The sequence below is a fragment of the Plodia interpunctella genome, chromosome 22 (assembly GCF_027563975.2).
Source record: "Plodia interpunctella isolate USDA-ARS_2022_Savannah chromosome 22, ilPloInte3.2, whole genome shotgun sequence".
NCBI classification, from domain to species: domain Eukaryota; kingdom Metazoa; phylum Arthropoda; class Insecta; order Lepidoptera; family Pyralidae; genus Plodia; species Plodia interpunctella.
The window spans coordinates 233,869-258,695 of record NC_071315.1 but is presented as its reverse complement, the minus strand read 5'-3'; the positions used below and the strand labels follow the sequence as shown (position 1 = coordinate 258,695).

At 37.4% G+C, this 24,827-nt stretch overlaps 1 protein-coding gene across 4 annotated transcripts in view; it reads right to left on the bottom strand.

Annotated features, from left to right (window-relative positions):
• LOC128679988 (uncharacterized) overlaps positions 1–24,827 on the bottom strand; it is a 118,767-nt gene that overhangs the window by 4,336 nt on the left and 89,604 nt on the right. For 3 of the 4 annotated variants that reach the window (XR_008405797.1, XM_053762571.1, XM_053762574.2), the window contains 10 exons: positions 19,325–19,415; positions 18,939–19,216; positions 18,408–18,597; positions 16,748–16,867; positions 15,964–16,207; positions 6,897–7,063; positions 6,185–6,317; positions 5,468–5,592; positions 3,161–3,252; positions 2,479–2,656 (listed from right to left, as the gene is read on the bottom strand). Coding sequence is in view for 3 of the 4 variants with exons in the window: in XM_053762571.1 (XP_053618546.1) it covers positions 2,479–2,656; positions 3,161–3,252; positions 5,468–5,592; positions 6,185–6,317; positions 6,897–7,063; positions 15,964–16,207; positions 16,748–16,867; positions 18,408–18,597; positions 18,939–19,216; positions 19,325–19,415 (1,618 nt within the window). In the remaining variant the exon portion in view is untranslated. The remainder of the gene's footprint in view (positions 1–2,478; positions 2,657–3,160; positions 3,253–5,467; positions 5,593–6,184; positions 6,318–6,896; positions 7,064–15,963; positions 16,208–16,747; positions 16,868–18,407; positions 18,598–18,938; positions 19,217–19,324; positions 19,416–24,827) is intronic. The other variant, XM_053762573.1, reaches the window with a different exon arrangement.

Genomic DNA, 24,827 nt, shown 5'->3' with positions numbered 1-24,827 from the left:
ATCTGAACTTATAATGAGCGAATTTTCGTTCTTTTTGTGCCTCCAGATTATTTCGTCAAGTAGAATAGTAGGGAGACAATAAAGTTGCCTACATTGTTGTATAAAATGAGCATGACAAAGTTAACTAACAAGATTTGATTACAAACAAACAAACAAACGAGATAGGTTTTATGAAACATGTAAAAAAAAACAAGGAAAAAAATAACCTTAGTATTAAAATAATATTTATCGAATTTTTATTCATTGATTAGGTTTTCCTAATTATAAAGTAATTTCTATTTTAAAAGAATCCATTATGTAAATTGTAAACAAAAAGTTAGGACGCCGGGAGCGGCAAAATATAATTAATTAAGTGCAATTAATTTACATTTCCCCAATATCTCGCTCGCATTTTATACTAATTTCTTTTAACAAAGAACTCATCCTTCTAAAGAGACGATATTGGCTAAAATTGTTTTAATTAGTTTTATATTAATTTTTGTATTGTATAATTGTCGAACATGCTAAAATATTTTAACTAAGTTTTATTGCATTATGAATGATATTACAGAAATTAAAGTTGCGTCCCGGGCCTCCGCTCCCGTGGGAATTTCGGGACAAAAAGTACCCCTTATTCCAGATTATATTCTACCAAATTTCATATCAATCCGTCCGTAGATTTTGCGTGAAAGAGTAACAAACATACACACATACAGTCTCACAAACGTTCGCTTTTATAATATTAGTACGATATGATTCGTTGGATGTGTTTGAAAAATCTATGTAAATCTTAAGGCGCCATGATTATGTATTAGTGGAATCCAAATTTATAAATAACCAACACCAGTTTCCTCACGATGTTTTCCCTTCGCCGCAAGCAAGTGGCAAACTACTCTACATGGGTCAGAGGTACCTATACAAACTCATGTTGTACGAATCGGATGGGACCTTTCGATCACAGACGGACGGTCCCACCACCGCTCCGTAGGGAGTGGTAGGTAATAGTAATTCCGTATAACACTATATTTTGAATAATATTATAATGTCTGTGTAATGACGTCATTTCTTCCGCTAATGCTCATTGAATTATCTTTTCGCGTCGTTAACTTCGTTTTACCGCGATTAAATGTATAGGAAGTAAAACGGTAAAGCGTGAGAGAGATTCCTAATCTATACTTTTTTGACGACCTCGGTGGGGCAGTGGTAAAATATTTGCCTGTGACAGAGAGGTCCCGGGTTCGAGCCCCGGTCGGTTCATGATGGAAAATGATATTTTTTTTATTGGCCCGGGCCTTGGATGTCTATCTATATATGTATTTGTTATAAAATATAGTATCGTTGAGTTAGTATCCCATAACACAAGTCTCGGGGCACAAGTCGTACTTTGGGGCTAGCTCAATCTGTGTGATTTGTCAATTAATGATTTATTTATTTATACTTCTATACTATTATTATTATAAAGAGGTAAGCGTTTGTGAGTTTGTATGTTTGAGGCGGATAATCTCCGAAACTACCGAACCGATTTCAAAAATTCTTTCACCCCTAGAAAGGTACATCCAAGATTGATATAGGCTATATTTTATCTCAAAATTCCCACGGGAGCGAAGCCCCGGGCAACATCTAGTATTGTATATTGGTCTGCGGTTCTAGTGTTTCCTATTTCAGTGTTTGTGTCCATTAGACCTGAGATACAAGCCTTCTTTTTTTTTAAAGGCCACGTGTGAAAATAAAAGTAATCGGTCTAGTAGATTTTGCGGGATACATACACTCATATATCCTCACAAACTTTTGCATTTATAATATTAGTAAGTAGGACAGTGACAGGTTGTTAGCTTATCGTTTATGAGAAGAATCATAAGTTTATAGCCCTTTCCCTTGATTGACTTTTACAATATGCGCGGGAAGAGCTGGCACATTTTGTGTTTTTCTTTCGCACCTAGAGCATCATGGAAGGAAAAAAATATTTAGTCCTACAAAAGTATCCGAATAAGCAAATTGTTAAAATTACCTGGACACGATCAATGTTAATTGGACATGTAATTAATGCCACGTTTTGTACAATTTAATTTTAATTAAACCGGTTTGTAACGATGACTTTGTTTGACCTGTTAAATGCTAAAGTTAAATTTTAACAATTTACTCGTTTAATTAACGTGATTTATATAACGCCCAATTTGGTGTGTTTGATACTTACTGATGCTTGATATACGAGTATGTGTGTAATTTTCCGGCTTATTCCTTTCGTACTCCTGGTTCACCTAGGTGTTCTACCGTTACCTTTGTAATTATGTAATAACAGTAGGGTATCACGTCTAAATTCGGCAGTTTTTTCAATGGTAGCCTCTTCTGAAGCGCCCCAGATTCTAAAAGAACATAACTCTAACTCAACTCAAATTATCTTCTCTTTTTTCGTACGAAACCCTTAACAATATAGAAGTTTTGTTTCACCACGCGTGAAACCTAGCCAGATCGCTAGTGAATATAATAACGGTCACTTACCATCGGTAGGGACAAGCCTCGACCTGGCGAGGTCAGCCTTATTTCCAACCAATATGACAGCTCTCCGAGATGTGTGGCCTGCTGCCCAGAGCGCTTGCAGCCTTCGCTCAGCCTCAGCGAAGCTGCTGCGGTCTGCTGTGGAGTACACCACGCAGTAGCCGTGGGCGCAGCCTTCCGACTGAGGAAAATATCATCATCATCAACACAGCCTTAAACGTCCCCATTGGCCTTCATTAAAGAGTATGGGCCCATGCACGGACCCACAACGTGGACCCATTGCATCGGGAAAGCAGAAAAAACAATATTAATTTATACCTCAAAAGACGGAGTTCTCATTTCAAAGATTCAAAATACTTTAGTCATTTTTAAGATGATATATTATACATCACTTATTAACGTCAAAAAATGGCTTAAACTTAGTCTACCGCCGACTTCCAAAGCGCAGGTGAAGAAGAAGCGGCGCAACAAATTTCACCTCTCAGCAGTTTTTCCAAAGACGTCAATTAACAAATGTGCGTCTTAAACTAAGGCGACGTACTTATTTAAATCATTATTTAAAATGTCAAAATTTAAATAAATGAGTTCAGCGTTGCAACAGGCTGTTGATTGATTATTGATTACATTGATGACGATGACCACCTACGTCACCTACCACGTGCAGTATCTAAGTTGCTAGACTTACAACAAGATGATCGGGAGGCGCGTCCAAGAAGGTAATCTCCGATTCTTCACCGGCCAATAGGACGCACACTGATCGCTCGCCAGATTCATCATCTACAAGGAAGATATTAGAAAGGTGAAGAGAATCGTTGTCATATTCGAATGTGATAAGAATTTGTCATTCTTCTTTGCGTGTCGATGGCAAATCTGTAATGCTCTATAGGATACTAGACATATTTTTACCAACCCAATTCGACAAGGATTCTTAATAGTAAGCAGAGTACGATATCCTTAAGAGAAGTGGTTACAAGAGCTATCACAAATTTCGAAATATTTGGTCGTCCAAATCAAAAGGTACCTTATGGCGCCCGGCACTTACGCCATTATTGCCGTTGTTTTGTATTCGAACAACGGCAATAAAGAGCTGCAATAAGGTCGCTTTTGATTTGGACGACCACATAAAATTTACTAACGAATTTATTAATTTGTGACGTGATGCGTCCCAGACACTTTCTATTTGGAACTGATAAAAGATACGCTATACCTAATATAGCGTCGCGGTTTTAGTTCTTGGTAAAACCGATAACATTACAAGCATTGTATTTAATTCCGAAATTAATAATCCACATTCGTGCCTATGGGAGCAACCTATCGGAATCACGGAGTAAATTGTATCCAAAAGTCGCTCAAACACAAATCCCTGAGATATATGTCTCAATCCTAATCCTGAATCCGTGAATTATTACTCACTACAAGAATCGATCGCTGCGTAACGCTGTTCAATACTGAATAATTGACGAGTGTTGTATCTTGGCGTATGTCGACGACGTATTTGTTTGTTCTAAACACATATATTGTTATGATGTGTAAAGTGTAAGTTCTGGGTTGGTATTGTTAACAAGTATTACAAATAAAATATCGTGAAAGGTCAGTAGGCTAAATAGCATTCCAACGGAGAGTTGACATCAGGCAAGCGGCCAATCGTAAAATCACAGCTGAATGTTTAAAATTGTTAGGTTTCTTTTTTGCGATGATCCCTGGTTACGCAGCATCAATTTCAAATTCAAATTCAAATCATTTATTCAGAAATTAGACCTTCACAGGCACTTTTTCTCGTCAATATTTATAGTTATTTCTCACAAGCTACTGGCATCACCACCCCGAATGCAGGTGAAAACAGGAGGGTTAGAGAGAGATATTTTGTCTTATACCATTACACATGTACGAGACCATTATATACCAAAATGCATTTCTAATTTCTTTAGTGGCTACACTATTTTATTTATGTTTTGTAATTCAATCTTGTAGAAGATACTTCATTGGAGAAGAGTTGCTTATTCTTCATTGAAGAAGTCGAGAGTCTGTACCATAATATTTTTGATTTGACCTTTACATGACGATTAGATGCATATTTTATCCGCGTTTACTTTTCAAGAAAAAAGCTAAGTAATGAAGCTAAGCTATTTCAATCGGGAACACGAATATGAAAATGGAAGCCAAATTAAATTTGAAGAATATGCGAGGTTGACGACTTTATATGGATGACGGATAAGAATGGTTATCATTGCAGACAAACCAATAACTTTCGTAATTCTAATATTGTAAATATTTTATTCGAACGGCACATCATTTTTTTACATACATACCATTATTTTAACCTAAGATACTTTATACAACTAAAATAAATACTAAAATAAACTAATAAAAATTATTAAAAAATAATAATATTTATATACATATATTTACCTACAAAAATGCCAGTTCCTGCAATTCGCGTTATTATTTTTAAACATAAATTGTTTTCAGTCTAAATAATGTATTAAATTTGGATAATTAAAATAATTCATTAATTTATTTGTTTTCAGTTAAATTATGTTTGCTAAAGTTAAATAAAATGTTAATGTGCGTGTGGTCTGAGGGCCCACTTCTTGAAATTCTATGAAATTATGATTGGGATTTAGTGAACATTCCAGAAGCATTGTGAAAGTTGGAATCAGAGCCAATAATAATTACATAGAATTTCAAGAAGTGGGCCCTCAGACCACACGCATATAAATGTTGTACCAAATGTTTAATTGTTGAAAGAATGTATGTAGTTTAAGTTATAATGTAGGTCTGTTCCAATTTAAACTAAATAACATTATTTAATTCAAGAAACATTACACATTGTTAATAAAACAAAAAATAGTTAATATTATAGTTCCGTCTCATGTCCTATCAATGGTCCCCATAACACATGCAGCATTGCCCTGTAGGATGGCCCTTCGGATTCATAGTAAAATTGATAATTACATTTTTTACACTATTCTTTAAACAATTGCCGTCTTACCTATACTAGTGTCGTAGGCGTGTAAGTACTCTGACGTCATGAACTGCCCCACCAGACTGGACTTGCCCACGCCTGGGGCACCCAGGACTAGCACCCGGTACGTGCTGAGGCCGGTTGAAGAATCCCTGTGGAAATATGATCAAGGAATGTGACATAGTTTATCCAGATATTAACATTTTCCTTGCTGGTCTGTGTCTGTCAGAAAAACATGGTACCAGCTGCTTCTCGTGCGCAGATTTTAAAAGTCAATCAAGCAAAAGGGTCTTTATGTTTTCTAAAAGAAGATTATTTTCATAGATGACTAGCTAGCAACCTGTTGCTCTTTCGTAATCAACCCGCTCGATTAGCGGTTATTTGCTACACATGTCACGAATCTGTAGAAATCCATAGAAATAGCACAGACCTTGTACAATTTTTTTTTTAAATAGAACGGCAAACGGGCAAATTGGTAAAGTATTTCTAAAGAGCAAGGTGCTATTTATTATTGAAGTGATGAATGGCAAGGCGGAACATGACGTACTTAACCTCAAATGATCTACAGAATGTAATAGCGGAGCTCACTCTTTCACATCACGAACGCAAGTAATTAGTTCCAAGCCGTGGATTCCTGGTGAATTATCAGACCTCCACAAACAGACCCTAGACATATGTAATTGGCTATGCTAGTTAGATATCTTTATTTGACTGGATCCAAGATACGCCTTACGACATGGTTACCTTGAGGAAGCCAGCGAGCAGGGTGCCGATGCCCTGGTGACAGCTTCAGTGCTGGACGCGCTGGACGCCACTGAAGTGTTGGACCGGGAGCGTCTCGAACGCAGAGAGTCGCCGCGGTTCACCACTCCTTTGCCTAGAGAAGAATTGTTGAAGTAGTACTCTCTCTGACCTTGAGCGCAAATATGCGTAAACACGTCAGAGGGCAGGATCCGCTTTTATAAGTTTTCTTCTCCACTTCGCACGGTCTTCGGTGTCTTTAGTTGTCATGTCAGAGCATTGGGATCTGCCAATGGTCTGACATGACATGAAAAGAGAAGAGGGGATTGAAGGGAGAATTGTTTTATATCATCAATGATGATAGATATCATCCTTGATGATATAAAACAATTGATAGATTCAATCCCCTCCTCTCTTCTCATTAATCTCAATTCCTCCAATTGGTTTTACTAGTTTCAGCGACCCTTGGCTCTGCGTACTCCAAAAGGAATAAATACGTGATATTAACTTATATTTTTACTGAATAAATGATTAATGTATTTGTTACAGATTGTTTGCTTCCAAAACCCCAAACGTGGCCACCAAAAAGATTAGCTGCTTCACTGATGTTCTAAAATATTTTTATCTACCTCCTTAGTCCTAATGTCAGGTCCATAGTCTTTCGCTCATACATATCCATAAAACTTGTCTCGTCGAAAATTCAAGATAGCCTTACCCGTGATGCTAAAATGCCTCAACCGGTAGTACTCCTCCTCAACTCCAGTGTTGGGCATTGACGCGACCCTCGCTCGCTGCTGCGGCAGTCCCAGGAGCTGTCTCTCCCCAGTTCTCGACCTCGCTGCCTTCACGGACTGCGACCGGGAGTGGTGGGGGCTGCCATACCTGCAAACAACCATATTAACATCATGAAGTTGAGTAAATAGACAATAATCAATGGCCCACCCACACTAAGCACTCTTTTATCGGAGTAGGAAACGGTTCGCTGACAGAATGAAGGGTTCTGTCGTTCAAACGCCCGATGTCGAAACATTCTGTCGACGAAATGTTCGTAGACGAAGCAATTGTCGGAAAACCGTTTCCGACTACTTGTTTCGCGGTTCCGATGGAGACAGACAAACGGGCACAACACACGTGGACATGTCACCTAATGTCATCATCAGCCAATTTAATATCCCCTCTAATAGGGCTGACTCACCACGTGGACCTAATGCAGATTGGTTTGTCGACTGCTGAAATATTGAAGAGACCAACGACTTGATGTGCATTCCAATGCACTGAGGTGCTGGAGATAGTACATTATTGGTGATCTATCCAATGACCGACCATAGCGAAAGTGGCGCGAACCATATTGGCACCAGTATGATCACCAGTTTCATGATAGAACTACTTCTTCTTCCATTGATTCGGTCTTCTTCTTGTCGAGTTGGACTGATTATTTAGATGTTTGACCAGTATGTGATTACGCTGATCGCTCTGGTCGTTGACCTCGTTTCAGACCTCCATAGTGTGGTAGTAATCTTCAGGATGTAGGGAAGTTGGGACAGGGCAGCAGGTGAGCTATAGACTGTCACACAAAATATTGCTGGAGAAACCCCCACTTGACTCGGTTTTCATGGCACACCAGCGTTTGATTTGGTCATATCTCGTTAACTATAGAACCCTTCCTTTGGACCAGACTTAACAAAAACATTAATAACGTTTTGATTCGATCAAACACCGGCATTATGCACACTTTCATAAATATTTACCAATATCATAGATTTAAAACAATATAGACACCGCCGAATCTTTATAAAATACCTCAGAATCGAGCGTGTATATATATTTTTTTCTAAAGTACATACTTACTCTAAAAACATCATCTATCGCCGTCTGTATAAGATCCCTACATGGGATAAGTCCGCCGTTTTACATGTATCTTGTGTTAGTTTTAATTTATGTACTTTTGTTTCGTACAATAATAGTTATTACGAACAATGTAATTTATGTAAATTAAGAATAATTCTTGATAAACACAGTAATAAAACTAATTCAAACTAAATGAATTGTGTAAATCAATACGAAAAAGTTAAAAAATCTCATATTGAACCAACCCTTTGACTCAATTGTCTTTACTTCACATAGCCTGCCTCGTCCACAGGATATGCAGTGGTCCTATTTTAGAACGGAACCAAACGCCACGCATTTCATGCGGTATCTAGCACGACACAGATCTATCATATAACTATATCAGAAAATTTTCCCGATACTGTGGGATTACACCGTGCACACACAACAGGCACGTTTGAGCTTTGACGTTTATTTAACGTAATTTGAATCCATTATCGCCGGCAACATTGTCTGGGAGACGTAAACAGTCTTTAATCTTGAAATAACAATTTTTATATGCCTTTTTCAGGTCTTATTGTAATCCATATACATACTTCCGTACTCCCCCGTCTAATGTTATAATGTGAAAAGATTTGTATTAAAGTTACTTTCCGGTTTTTTTTGTAATCGATCGATTTTTATTAAATTTGGCACAGAGATAGACCAAACATTCTAACTAAATTCTATTGGCTGTCTATTTATTTAATACTGTTAAGTTTACTGCACCCTCTTGGTTAACTTGTGTCTCTTTCCATCCAAAGGTTGGCTGGAAGATATTGCATTAGCGATAAGTCCGCCTTTGCACTCATGATGTTTGAATATCTTGTTGTAACTTATATCTCCTTTGTGAACGGTGCAATAAAGAGTTTATCTATCTAAATTCAGGAGTAATATAGGCATACATTTTTGTCATTTTACCCGAGCGAAACCAGACAGGGTCGCCAGTTAGATAAATTTACCAAAGCCACAAACTCTCACTACGCCATGGAGGTCGTGTTATTTTACGAAATAATATTATGTTACGAAAGGTATTTGCAATCGTTGAAACCCGCCAATTCGTGGTGGATCACGGCCCATACTCCTTAACTATATATAAGTAAGGCCTGCCCCACCAGTGGGGGACGTTGATGATGGTGACCCACATTTAACGCCTTTTAAAAAATTACTACGGCTATGTATTTATTTTTCTTAAATGCCAGTAGTTTGTAGCTTGTGAGAAATAAATATTTAATATAAAAATTGACGTGAAAAAGTGCCTGTGAAAGTCTAATTTCTGAATTCTTATTATTATTATTCTTTTTAAATTCAAATCATTTGATTTGAATTTAAAAAGAATAATAAACATTTCAGTTACAAAGTCACATTACCTTCAATGCAGTCATGCTTTTATATTTCTGCTACAATTCTACTAATATTATAAATGCGAAAGTTTGTGAGGATGTGTGTATGTTTGTTACTATTTCACGCAAAATCTACTAGACGGATCGGTTAGAATATAACCTGGAACAGCATATAGGGTAGTTTTAATCTCGAAATTCTCACGAGGTCGAAGCCCCGGGGCGCAGCTAATTATTCATATTTCCCCCACAGACTGATGAAACATCGACATTACTATATACACACGTTTCATAAGCTAAAAACACTAGAGTCCTAATTAATAATTAAGCAATTCGCAGTATTTGTTTACAGAAGGTAATTGGAGGCGGGCCGGAGCGGGCGGTGTTACTAACAGCGCCGTTACGTCTTTGTAAGGATGGCCACGAGATTAGCGAAAAAATTTAATTTTTACTAAAAGTTTTTTGAGGTCAGTTTCAAAGTCAGTTATTCTACTTTTCTTCTCAACTTCGCACGATGTTCGGCATTCTTCGTAGTTAAATCATTGAAAGGCATCCTTCTTCACAACAAATACTTTCTGGATTTGCCCACTCTGACAAGCCCGGTCGGGTACGCATTTGTTTCCTACGTAACACGAAGACGTGACGTGAGGAGTATATTTGGAGTTTACTGCCACCAATGCAGAAAGGAAACAGGCGTTTGTGAAATCTATTTGATAATTTATCAGCTAGTGTGAAATGGAGAAGACAAACAGCAAACCATATTAATATTACTCAGAAGTCTTTGTGTTTCATTGTATCTAATAGCCACGTCATATTACATCTGTGCTGTTTTGTGGTATAAATTATGTTTGAACAAATTATTTTTTTTTTCTTTCTTTCTAATAAGTCATCATCTAATTTAGAAGTGAGGCTTTTGTCGGAGTTCCTTCCGTTGCTCTCTCTCCATATCTAATACCTTTACTTCTTGATATAACACGACTATTATAATGAGTAATTAACCAAATAGGCTATTTTTTCATTGTTAGGGATACTAGCTTTAGCCCGCGGCTTCTCCCGCGTATATAATTTCCACGAGAACAGTTAAGTATTTTTATGAGCTGAAAGGCTGTCTTCCTCTCTTCAAACTGTATGCAAAATTTTAAAAAGATTGGTCGAGTAGATAGAGCGTGAAGAATTATAACTGCGTAAGTAAGTTTGTTTGTTACTTACAAACAAACTTACTTTCGCATTTATAATATTAGTTAAAATTAGGATTTTCCTTTCTCCTATTTTTCTCGCGAACAAAGATTCCGTGGCCCTCAATTAAAGTACACAAATCATGACATAAGTCTAACTGATCTCAAGCGTAGGTATTGCACGAGTTCTAATATTATTATGTTTAATCCAATCTGGTTCAGGTGTACACCAGCCCATCAAATTTCCAAATAACATTACATAACGGTTGTTTTTTGCCCGACTGACGAATGGGAGTGTTTTTCGAGCTGTGTCGTGTTTTGAGAAAATGCAGACGTAATAATTGTGAAAGGCAAAAAGTATTTACAAGAGGTATCGGAAGCAAAATTCTTCTCATATTATAAATGCTATTTGAATTGATTATGTTTGTTACTAAATCACACATTTGTCTGTACATAAGTTGATTTGTTAGACAAATTAAAAAACCCTCGACTTTCAATATTCATTTCGCTCGGCTGAAAAGATTTTGATAAAACATATCTAAGAACCACCGCATAAAAATTAGTTATCAAATAAAAACACCGCAACCAAATCGGAGCAGCCATTAGCTACTGTGCCACGTACACAGACAAACACACTTAGCGGTCAAACTTATAACACCCGTCTTTTTGCATCGGGGGTTAAAATATGAACAGTGAAACTTTTTTATACTACCAGCAAGGAAACAGGCATACGGCTAACCAGGTGGGATGGTCACCCCAGCCTATGGAAGCTTTCAACACTAGGGATGTAACAAGCGCGCCTTTATGTTCACATGCCCTTTTTGAAGAGTACCATATGTTAGTCATTAGGGAACACCACGGCATCCTACTTATGCCTTCATACTTCTCCACAGTCGTATTTCCACATGGCTGAGGGTCGTGGTCATTACGTCATTCCACACACAGTTTACTTGGCACTATTAATGGAGTGGTTTGCCATTGCCACCTCCATTTCACACACAAGTTAATAATCAACCTGTGTGCAGGCTTCATCACTCATGTAGCACGAGTGGGATCCTTTCGATACCTTTCTAACCACAGGCAGACGTCTTAACCATTCCACCACCGCTTCAATCATCACCGCTTTCCACTTATGCCTATGGAAACATATTTAATTTCAATCCATATTTTTAACAGAGACCGATGCAGAGTAACTTGAAATGTAGCATACATATAGTTTAAAATAGAGAGTAGGACATAGAGTATCTTTTATCCCGGAAAAATAACTGCTCCCGTGGGAAATCACGCGACCGACGCCGCGGGCTAAAGCAAGTACCTAGTTTATATACAACATCTGCTACAAATTTTAACTTGATACCTCTAAGCTTTTCTGAAAATCAAACGGGTTTTGCTTGACAGATTCTCAGGTAGACGGGTAGGGTAGCGAAGAGATCTCGTAATGGTTCCATTTTTTCCTTTCGAGGTACAGATCCCTAATTATACTAAAAAAAAGTTCTAAAATATAATTAACTTCGAATATTTTGGCTGACAGACACATTGCCATACTGTGGAGCTTTGGTGAAACTAACAAGCATTACAAACACAGACATTTAAGTTACAAATACTGACCTTTTAGTTTTCAACTAAGTATTTGACGAAGTAAACTGTTTTAGTTAAATTATTCGCCTGGCAAAATCTATTGTTTAGACGCAGACTTAAATGGATGAAGTTTATTCCAAATTAAAGTTAGTCAAACCCGGGTTTGGGAGTTTCAATTAACGAAATAAATCTTATTTGGGGGCCGAACTTTTGTGATTTTGTAAACGATGGTTTTGTTATGGCGCCCATTTTAAGGATTACGGGTACTTCGTACGTATATTGTTGTTAAAATAATTATTTTTACAAAAATATCATTTTTACACAAGCTTCTATCGTATAGAGAGAGAGAGACTATCTCTTGTCCTAACTAATATTATAAATGCGAAAATAAGTTTGTTTATTTGTTTGTTCGTTACCTCTTCACGCTCTATCTACTCAACCAATCTTCTTTTAATACGTGTAGTTTAAAGTATGGAGAAGGACATAAAGTCTGCCTTCCATCCCCGAAAAATAACTGTTCTCGTGAGGAGATCCATTCAGTCAAAAGCTAGACGTGAAGTCATGTTTGATTTTTTTACGCGGACTTTGGGCTTCGTAGCTTTACAGCCGCGCATGGAACCGAACACTCACGAATATGAGAGAGAGAGAGAGAGAGAGATAAGATATTGAAACGTGGGCGCACTAAATTGGTTAATATCTCTGGCTACGTAATTTGGACATTTTCTGCGACTGTATATTCTCTCTCTAAGCGCAATAACAAAGTGCGTCGCCAAGAGGGGCAGGAAGAGGCAGCTGTCCCACCCCTAGAGGTTGTAAAAAGCATCCAAATTAATTATCTAAGTATTATTTCTCTCTTTTCCTTCATTTATTCTCTATACAAACAAACAGAATATAAGTATGTTTTATGGTTTTTTTTTTTGTATTATGTTAAGTATCATGTATATGTATTATGTAAAGATTTGTCCGTGGCGCCACCTACATCACTAGGTGATGGTTGAATATCAGTGCTGGCCATTTTTCCTCAGCGTAACACTAAGCCGTAGTCTTAAGTTCTTTATATACTCGTTAGTGTATGTTTGTCTGTGTGCTCATAGTAAAGACTATTTAAAGCCATTTGACTTGCTGGTGTTGTTATATAATTCGTGTTTATCGAAACTCGAATGAATTCACTTCACCAATACTAGCTTTTGGACCGCGATGCGTTGAACATTTTAATGCGTGACTTTTTCCAGTTTTTTTTAATCTACGATGCATATTATTTTTATCTCATTATTTATATCAATTTGCCCCCCCTGGCCAATAGGTTGGCGACGCCTTTGACAATAACAGAGCGGAAATGGCGCCGCAGACAAATAGGAAAATATTCTTGGTTCTTTTCTTCTATTTACTTACGAATTTTATTATGTTCCGTACGAAAAATTGTGTCTGTAATAACAATGGGATAAATTCATTTAATTCTATTGGCAGATGAACATTCATTGATTGAAATATTATATTATATATATAATATGTTCATAAATTATTGCATTTACAAATTGGCTAATCTCCAACTAGTCAAATCACATATTATTTCTTATGTCAAAAACATTTTTTTTCTATGGAGCTTGTATGACAGTAATGTATTGTGACGTCACGGATTTTGGCGTCAAAATGCATTTCTAATATACCTACTCTAAAGAGACTGGAAAAAATTTTAATCTCGCAATTAATAAAACTGTTGTATAATAGCTAATTCACACATACAGCTTGTTTACGTCAGAAAGAAAAGGATGAAACGGCGACGAGGTGAAAATTAGCGAAAATATTCGTCCGCCATTTTAATTTTCCCGCCTTTTCGTTCATTAATTAGATTTAATTAACCTGCTTCGTTAGTGGTAAGCGAAACAAAGCATTTGTTTTTTATTTAAGTGTTATTTGCTTTTGCTTTTGAATTTTATGGCGAATCTAATTGCATAAATAAAAGGTGTTTTAAGCTGCTTTTTGTTTTGGGTGTTAATTGAGTAGAAAGTAAATATTTAACATAATAAACACGATTGTGGCATTTGGTTCCGCCTTAGAAGAGGAGTACTCCGTGGATGTCGTATGTGGCGACTAAGGGATGCATTACATTCGCAGCTGAATCTTTAACACGACGCTTTAATTTGTCGACTATGATTCACTTTAGCTATAACATCCACGAGAGAATATGGAATGGTCCTAATTAGCACCAATACCCAGTAATACCCTATTTTATAAAAAAAACCTACTTAGTCACTAATAATTAGTTACATAGCACATTATCACTGAACACAATGTTGTACAATATTGTAATAAACATGGAAAATGTGAGCTGCAATTTGACAGATTCTATCTTTCTTGGGTCAAAGCATAACATGAAAATTACAACTCTAATCTCAATAAAAATACGACTTGCGCACCGAATGAAAACATAATGGAAATCCACAGAATTTCGAGAGGTACAGAAGTGTCTGTGGCGTAGACCTCACAACACACAAAGTTAGCATCATAGTCAAATCTTCCAAATTTAATGGTAATTTTTTTACACTAACCCTGAGTTTTGGGGCGTCACAACTGAATGCTTAACACCCAATACTAATTACTTCTGGATTCTGACCATTAGTAGATGTAAATACAACATTCTACGACAGAAAAATAGCCTTCAAGTTGACTTATTATTTCGATTTCTGAGACAAAAACATTCCCCGTTTCGGGACGTGCCGGGTTCAAAATTAATTTTCCTATGTAATGATCTGGCTATTGTCACAGACGATAATGTTCAGTGTATTTCTTTGTGTTCGCTTCGTCAGGGCGAAAAGATGATAATTTGGTGATTACAATTGTTTGTTTGTTAATTAATAGTTGTTTTGCTCGGTCACTGATTGCTACGGACGATCGATACTAATTAAGTCGATACTTATTAAGTGCGCATTACAAAATATCCTAGCCATATTTTTTAATAATTAAATTACATAAAAGTAATGAAGCTAAATCAGCGTCCTTCCTCAGCGGAATTAGTAGTAGTTTCAGCAGCCTTCTGAAGATGAAGGGTGTGCTGTAATGGACCACCTTATGAAATTGACTTTATCCTTAGTTTAATATATATACACTTACATAGAATAAGTTATACTAACATAATAGGTCTGGATTGTCTGAATAAATGAATGTTGAATTCAAATGAAAAAAAAAACTGGCTGTTATCACCAACATCATCATCATCTGAGCCACAAAAAGTCCTCTGCTCAACATAGACCTCTCCCAAAGACCCCCAAAGAAGTATATCGGGGATCTAGATGAAATAGATAATTTATAAAAATAAATAATCTCTTTTGTCAAAACATGTAGTTTTCCTTTCAATGCCTTTTTAACTAGACGTGTACAATGAAACATTTTTAACTGTAGCAACACATTTGTGAAGGTTAAATAAAGAACATTGACAGTTTAGTCTCTCTGTCTTTACGCAGAGATGTGGCGTGCCTCTGCATTCTCTACCGTATCTATAAGGAGAGTGTCTCTGGAGCTATTCGACATAGTGCCAGCCGCTCAGTTCCACAGCCGTGCCACTCGCCGTAAGCAGAAATCCTCCCCTTGATGGTTGGCGATCAACTACAGTCTTATTTCACGTAACTTCTCTCTCTTGCTTTTCTTTACCTATGGAATAAATTTCCCTCAGCGGTGTTCCCTAATATTTTCGACAAAAAAAGAATCTATCGCTTTCTCAAAAAGTGATTTGTATCGGGTTACCGGTGTCCAGGGCCATGTTTGCTTACCATCATCCGCATGCTCATTTGCCCTCTAAACTACAAATAAAATTAACAGAACTAACCTTTTATCAAAATCATGCAAATCTTCCGACGTGAACTGGCTGGTGACGTCCAGTAACTGCTGGATGTGGTCACTGCAGACCCTGCTCTTCCTCCTGCCGTCCTCTCCGTCCCTCACGAGGATGGTGGAACAGCCGCCGTAGTCCAACGACAGGGACGGCTGTTGTACCACGATGGTGGTCCTACCGGCTGGGATCGTGGTTGATGCGGAGTCGAGCGGGTTGGCTGTCACGTGCACTTGGGCCGCTGGAAGAAGGATGTAAATTAATGGACTGGACAATACTGGACATGACTTATCTCATCAGTCCAATGCAAGTTTACATTAATACAATTAACGGATATTTTTCTCCGTTTAGTTCTACTAACAGAACTGAACGGACAGAAAGAATGGTCATACCCTGAGGGTTAAACATAAAGGTGTAACATTATAATTTGGCTATGGTTAGATTATATTTTACGCCTCTTTTGTGTTTGCCAGTTTAATTTCTTTGTATTAAATTGCAACACTTATGCATTTTTGTGTGCATAGTGATTTACAAATAAATATGTTTATCTTTTTACGTGTGTTTGTACCATCAAAAAATATTGGCACCGCCTACTTGATCGTAAAGCAGTAATTGAAATTCGATGTTACAACTTTTGTATGTAAAAGTTGTAACAGTTGTCGACATACGAGAAAGTAATCGATGGACTAAAACAGTGAGAAGTGGTGGCTGAGACAACCAAACAAAAACACAGGGCAAGTAAAATAACAGCATTAAATGAACATAATATAGTTATTGTTACCTGTCGACTGTCTTCTCGAAGAGGGCGGAGGCACAGAGTGTTGGTGCGCGGAAGACCTTCTTCTAGTCGTCGTGAACACCTCCGTGCCTTCCAACTGTCTTCGTAGCTTTGTCACCTCATCTATCAATTAAAAGTTAATGTATATAAATAAAAACATGGTCACTCAACGGTCCACGGTAAATAATAACCTAGTGTGGGTGAAATTCACATGACAAACACAGGGACAAATATTTTCCGGGGCTTGGAGCGGACAGGCGTGGTGACACGACACCTCATGCCGGCTACAAACTATAGGCGATACGAACTATTGGCGATAGTGTTGACCTAACCAAACCATACTATATCACGGTTTATTAAACGCCCGCTTGTAATTAAAGGTTCCGGATCGTAAACTCATGTATATACAAAGAGCCATCGCCATTGCTCCATTGCTCGTTTGACTTCCATCGTCGGATAACGTATGTACGTCGACGGAACCACGGAAACAACGGAGCCACAACGTGCTAAACCGATGCAATTTCTGCTAGTTGGAATGGAAATATAGACGCATAGCATTTAATAAATCTGACACCAGTGTTGTTATAAGTTATGATACATACACTCGATAAGAAGATCAATACACAAATTCGATTCGTTAAGAAGACTACGTTTCAGGAGTGACATCAAACGACAATAATCCAATAGCACGTGCCAAAAGTTTTGTACAGGCGCCATCAGAATTTACATAAAATGCAACAATGGACGTACAATGTCAAACAAAATTTAGTCGTTGTCGCTGCAGGCTAAGTTTTAGTTTCACTGTTTTAGTGTTGTGTAATATTTTGTTCTGCTATCTGTCTCTGGGAATATATGTATATAACGCATTATTAGTACGGTACGATACGACTAGGTCACAGTCCATAGAAATTTAATATTATGATTATAACGTCTCTATAATAATTCTAATATATGAATAGGAATGTAATGATGTCTCATACGATTCAACTTGTACGTAGCTCTCATAATACGCACGTATATACCTACGCTAATCGCGAATCCCCATTGAAATAAAGTTCGCGACGCGATCTAACAATGGTTCAATGGTTGCGTCGTAGTAAACTTGTTAAAACGACAAGACACAAATGTATACATCCACATACGAAAATATCATATATTAAATGATATTTTCATATGGTGTTATATAGCGTTTTGTCTCAAGGCTGACTTCGCTGACGAGATGACTACAATGCATAAAACGCTGATGAAAGGATTACGTTTACAAGCCATATGCGCCAGGTCAGTTGATTCTTATTAGTCCCTTCACTGATAAGAATCAACTGACCTGCCGCGTAAGAATGAGGAAGACTGACCCTAAATGATGTGAACTGACATAGAAATAAGTACGATAATTCTATTAATGATATTTTCGTAAGTACTTCGATGCATCTCGTTTCGCTTCAATAAAGACAACGCCTTACGAGACGATGTGTGAAGGGGCTAAGAATCAATAGAATTCGAACAGGTATACAAAAAATAATTGTAGTGTACTGACCCCCCTCTGCACCAATGTCCATGCGCCTCACCGTCTCGTAAATAACTGAGCGCTCGCTCGCAGCGCTCCGACTTATATTACAGTAGTGGGGGTGGGGGGTAGTGAATATACTAATGTCCATCGCTTTACCCTTATAATAATCCTTCTCCACTTTTTGCTTATTCTTCATCCTCGGCTCGCTCCCTCTCCTTTTGACTGGCTCTGGCTCGAACTTGAAGTGCGTCTCGTACTTCATCTGGTTCGCTTTGGGGCTCTTCGGAATCTCCATTTTTGAGTCGTACGGGATCTGGATGGACGCGGACGCTATGCTGGACTGGACCTGGTGGCATTTATAACTGTGTTATTCGAAATAGTGGAGGAATCACATATACTCGCCTACTATAATTCAGAGGGGGCTATTATCCAGTTGTAGGACATATGTAACTAGGATCAATATGGAAATTTTCTTCTCAATGAGGGAGAGATATGACTGAACTTAATCACATATTTGCGCTATCTGTTAGGTACATAATGATAATAAAGCTTTTATTGCTGAAACTAACACTCATTTTTTCTAAACATTTCTTTAACAGTTACAACGGATTTCCCTGTTTAGCATACTTCAGCGGTCCCGGTTCAGCGTGTCCAGGAACACAGGCCTTTTCCAGATCTATTACATACCTGGATCTTATTCCTCGGCTTCTCCTTCTTCGGATCTGGCAGTGGTACGTCAAAGATGAACCTGGCTGGTCCAGGTCTGGGTGATTCTATGACATCTGACGCAGACTGTGGTTTGGTATACGCTGGTGAGTCAATCTCGCAGCTGTTCTGAGCGCGGTGGTAATGAGGTGGCGCTGTGCTGGGAGGTTTATGGTTCTGGTTGGGTTGGTCGATGAGGCTGGGGGGCTGGGGGGGCGGCTCTGGAGGCTCTGGTTCTGCGTCCATTGAGTCGTCGGTTCCTGTTAATATTGGGATATATTAATATATCTCTTGGTAGACGAATAAATTACTTGGTAACTTCAATAGTATGCGTAGTAGACGCATACTGTTGAAGTCAGTTCACTTACCTGTGACAGAAGTGAGGGCAGTAGCCGCCGAGTCGGTACTAGTGTTGATAGTCTTGTCTGACGTCGTGCTGCTTCCCATGACCACCGCCTGCTGGAGAAGAAAGAGATCAAATTAATTATTCTCCACATTCTGCATAATCCAATTCGTCAGATCATGGATTTCGTCAAAGAAAACACGATTCCTTTTCATGTAGGTGTGTTGAAATGGCTTGATAGCGCAGTGGTTCAGCGCGCTCGGTACAATGGTGTGACAGTTAATAAACTTTCGCAATGGTCGGTCATTAGATGGGACAAAAGGAAGGCACGTTAAGCCGTTGGTGCCGGTTGAATTTATACGATAAATCCAGGGGGATATGGAATGCTTCTATTTTAGAGCAGTACAGGTTTAAAGTTGTAATTGTAATCATAAATTCAGCTATATTTTATATCCTACGGTTATAAATATGAGCCCATGGTTATTGGTTTCCCACGTCAATCAATTACAACAAATAACTGGCACGGTTATTGCACGTCAATCAAACTAGCAATCGTTCACAAACCGCAGTTATGGTATGATGCGGCCCACGGAAATGCAATTAATTAGTGCAGTCCACAGCGTATTAGGCTTTAGGCCTTATCAATCAATCAATCAATCAATCAATCAATTTATTTTTGTCCATTATATATATAGTTAGCCAGCTAGCATAGTTAAAGTAGTGTAACTTTGCAAAAAGGGCCCAGAAACATACCATAATATGTTGAGGCACTCAGTCAATCTCATCCCGGTAACTCACCGATTGGCAATTATTGGATGTTATGATTTTACCCATAGATAAAAGAAATAGGTATATGGTTTTACCCGAGTGAAGCCGGGGCTCTTTGATAATTTATTATTGAGTGTGTGAGTATCATCATCGTTTTAATGAACTATGACATGTAACTTTATTTTAACTGATATGATTATGTCGAGCTACTGAATAATGCACACATGTTTTACTGTATTGTGTAATTGAATTCAAATTCAAATTCAAATCATTTATTCAGAAATTAGACCTTCACAGGCACTTTTTTCGTCAATCTTTATATTTATAGTTATTTCTCACAAGCTCCAAACTACTGGCATTTCGGAACGACCACTGCTGAGAAGAAATGCCGAAAGAAACTCATTTGAACAGTGTTGGTCCCTATCATGCCAGATCGGCGAATTTATGATTGTGTGGATGTCGTACGAGGCGACTGAGAGACACACAGCCTGGACAGCTGATAGGCAACGATAGCAATCTCAAGGATGTTGACGTCAGGCAGGTTCTAAAATCACAGGGCGAGTCTTCGAAATTTTAGGGATATTTTTAGCTGACCGGGTTCTTCGCGGCTTCACAACTCCGAACACAACCTCGGATCACGAAGACATGTTGAAATTGGAATGTAATGATCGTAGGGACAACAATATCAGTTGAGAAGCGAGAAGTTTAAACACATTGAAGATTATTTTCTCCGAAGAAGTTGAAAACAAGCCATTTATGCATGAGACAGCCATAAATTCCTTGGCGTGTTTTGGTACAAAATAACGAATATACAGAATTTTAAAACAGTCCTATACATCATATAATTATAATACATAGTATCCGAATCTACATGTACTGTCGGACAGATTTGAGTATCCATTAAAGAGACACTGAATCGAAATTCATATGCCTTGCTGGTGAATTTCGACACAGTGACTGAAATTTTGTTAAACTATATAACTGTTACAAACGTTAAGATTTCTACTAACAATGTTATGGATTGTATGATCTGAAAAATTATATCCTAAGGCTTTTTCTACCAGTCAACCAATAGGCGATACAGAGAGAAAATAATAAGCTTTTCTGGTCTTTACATATTTTGCAACAGCTTCAGTACAGATTTTCTTGAACGGGCCTTCATTCCTGTCCAGAATTTGGGCCAAGCGTTTAGGAGACACGGCGGAATTTATTTCCAAATGCTAAACGTGTTAAATTTATGAACTTTTTCCTACAGGACAATGGAAATTCTTTTCAATTGAATAAAGAAATAAATATAAATATATTGGGACAAATAACAGATTGAGCTAGCCCCAAAGTAAGCTCGAGACTTGTGTTATGGGATACTAACTCAACGATACTATATTTATAACAAATACATATATATAGAAAAAGATCATTTTCCATCATGACCCGACCGGGGATCGAACCCGGGACACTTACCACTGCGCCACCGAGGTCGTCAAAATAAAGAAAGAAGTATTAAAGATATATAACATATTTTCTGCCGGCACGAGAGGGTGTTGTTACCACTGAGAAGTGAAAATCGTGGCGTTTATGGCGTGGCGTCTACTAATGAGTAGATTCGAGACAACTTGTGGGTTAAATTAAAAATACATAGGACCTAAATGATAGGTTTAACAAAAAATCTATAATAGTAACAGTAAAGTTAGAAGATATTTTCTGATTTTATTTCTGTCTGCAGTTACAAGTTCATAGTATGAATTGTAACAGTGATATCGAGTGATAGGAAAACGTAGCTAAAAATTCTGTAGAAACTCCTCAATTCAGATTACCATATTTTTAGACACAGACTGACCATATTTTTATTTAAATATTATAATAAATTTAAAAGTGTTGTTTGTCCTTCTTTCACTGTTGTGTGTTGATATTGTGTTGATCACATCTAGGGAAATCGTATCAACTCCATGAGCATTTGATGTAAGATTTTGTAGTGTTTGAGAGATGATTTTAGAAATAGGTATCAGCTTGAAAGTACCGTCTTGATTTATGTATGTTATTATATGAAGATGGGTCCGAAGTATGTCAAATAATATTAGGAGAGGGATTAAGGAAGTGTTTGTTTATTCCATCTGGGAAGAAAATATGATTGGGTAAATTGTTTTGAAGTTTTGATGGCAAGATATTAGATTTAAGATTTAAAATTTTTGGTCTATTTATGTTCTTGTTATTATGAAACTCAAAATATGCTGTATTTCCCCTTTTTTTTTATTGTTTGTTAGTTCTTAGAAATAGTCTAGGTTTTAACTGATTCTTTCCTAGTTTTATATCCATTTTGGGCTTAATTTATAAATGTATTTCAACCTAAAAACAATTGCCGTCTAAGAGTTTACTTAAAACTAAGTCTACTGCCGACCAATGGCGGGTGAAGAAGAAGCGGCACACCAAATATACAAAATAAAAAATCCATCGATTTTAGCCTCTGTCTGTCCCGTACGGGATAAAAACGAGATACGTCATCCTGTTATATAGATACTATATCTATCTAACACTCTACTACTATATCTCTTTGATCACCAGGAAATAGATTTTAATCAATGAAGCAACGTGTGCTACAACAAAATAATTATTTCGGAAAATCCGGGCTCAGTCTGATGAGGTGCTCGATCAAAAAGCCTTCAATCGGTGGCACTTCATTTGTTTTTAGATTGAGAACTAGGAAAGGAGTAAAACGACTGTGAAAAATAAGGCAGGGATTATATCAGAATATAAAAAAGTATTTAATATTTCATAAAAAAAGTCTTAAAAAAATAAATTAAGAAAATGAAAATTTATAGATTTAAGTTTTCGATGATGAAGTATAAATTAAATACTTTTAGTGAATGAATTCAAAATGCTTATTGAAATTGAAAAAAAAAATCCTAACATGTGTCATTTTAAAATGTAATTTTAAATGATATATTAATAAATTTTAAAAATTATAAAGAACCATTTTTTCTGTTGTTTGTAAAACAAACAAAAACATCATTCTTTGAATGACATTATTCTCGCCATCATTCTTTGAATGACATTATTCGTAGGGCTTTGATATCGGCAAATATTCCTTGTCAATTGGAACCTCCTGGCCTCTCGCGTACAGACGGAAAGCGACCTGACGACATCACTCTAATACCGTGGCAGAGAGGGCGTTGCCTTTTATGGGACGCAACATGTGTAAGCACATATGCGGCGTCCTATCTGACTAAGTAAGTAAGCGTTTGCCTGGGGCCGCTGCAAGGGTGGAAGCTGAACTTAAAATGGCCAAGTATTCTGTTTTATCCAACCAGTACGAGTTTGTTCCAGTTGCCGTGGAAACAGCTGGCCCATGGTGTTCGGAGGCGAAGCGCTTTGTTGGTGAGATAGGACGGCGTTTAAGGTGTCGTGGATATGACTACCGCTCCGGATGGTACTTGGTTCAAAGGCTATCAATTGCTATCCAACGAGGAAACGCAGCTAGCGTTAAAAAAAAACAAAAACATAGAGAAACTAAACGCAATTTTTTTTACTACATTTTTTTTTCATGTAACTGTGGGAAATATCGCGTTTAGTTTTTCCTTTATCGCGTCCGCAGAGTTAAGTGCACGCTCAAAGGCGTTAAGGCAATTTGCGAAATCGCATTACTTGGATCTTACGGCTTTTATCCTGCAGCGGGAATTACATTCAGACTGGGAGGCACTGTGCCTTGCCTTGAGGCGTGTGGTGCTCCTATTATTGATAGCTTCCGGCTGACAGGACGTTGAATGTGTGAAAATGAATTTTGAATGTCATCTTAATACATGTTCGAATCGATTGAGATATAAAGTTATTTAAAAATGTTAGAATGTGTCATGAAAAATGTGATGATTTTTTTAAATATTATTCTTGTGTAATCACACATTTTTTGGACAGGCATGTAAAATGCACGCCTGGGTAAATTTCACGAGCTTTTTGACCTCCGCCGCGGCCTCTCATTAGTGTTTATTAAATTGTATCATAGACAGTAATCAATTTAATTATCCTATATTATAAATAAGTAAAGTACTGGTACAATGTTAATAAATGTTATACATGTTTAATTAAAAAAGAATTATTCTTTATTTGAAAAAAAATGTCGGACACTAATGAAACGCTACACGCCGCGTTCAACCGCTTGTTGAATTCACCCACCTACATTTATCAGTACACCGGCTTTTACACCGAACAAAAGCAATCAAAAGCTATTACAGCGAAGCTCGCGCGCGAACTTTGAAAGCTTTGATGTTTGTAATGCAACGGATATAGTGCCTTTCACGTTGCACTTTGCTTCACTTTGTTTGCATATTCACTATTGCGCTATTAAGAGGAATATTGACGCTCGTAAATTGACATGCATGTGTTGCACGCATAATGATTATACATGTGTACACACAGAAAGTAAATGCAACCAGTTCATCCGTCAGTTGCGTTATATTTGACGTTCAAATTAAATTCATTTGATTAATTGCGATCTTTAATTTAATCATTAATTATCAATTAAATTATTTCTATTGCACAGTCGTGTTCCGTTGCGACTACGCATCACAGTATGTTGTAATTAATGTTTTCTGAAGGGTGTGACACTGACGAGTTACATCTAAACTTCATATAATTTCTGCGTTCTCTGTCGACGGACGTCTACGATGGGACAACTGAGTAATGGGGCTAGTTCTTTTGATGTTCCAATACAAATTCAAGATTCTTTCTTCAGTTTAAGTTGATATACATCCATTGTTGACGTCTAAAAG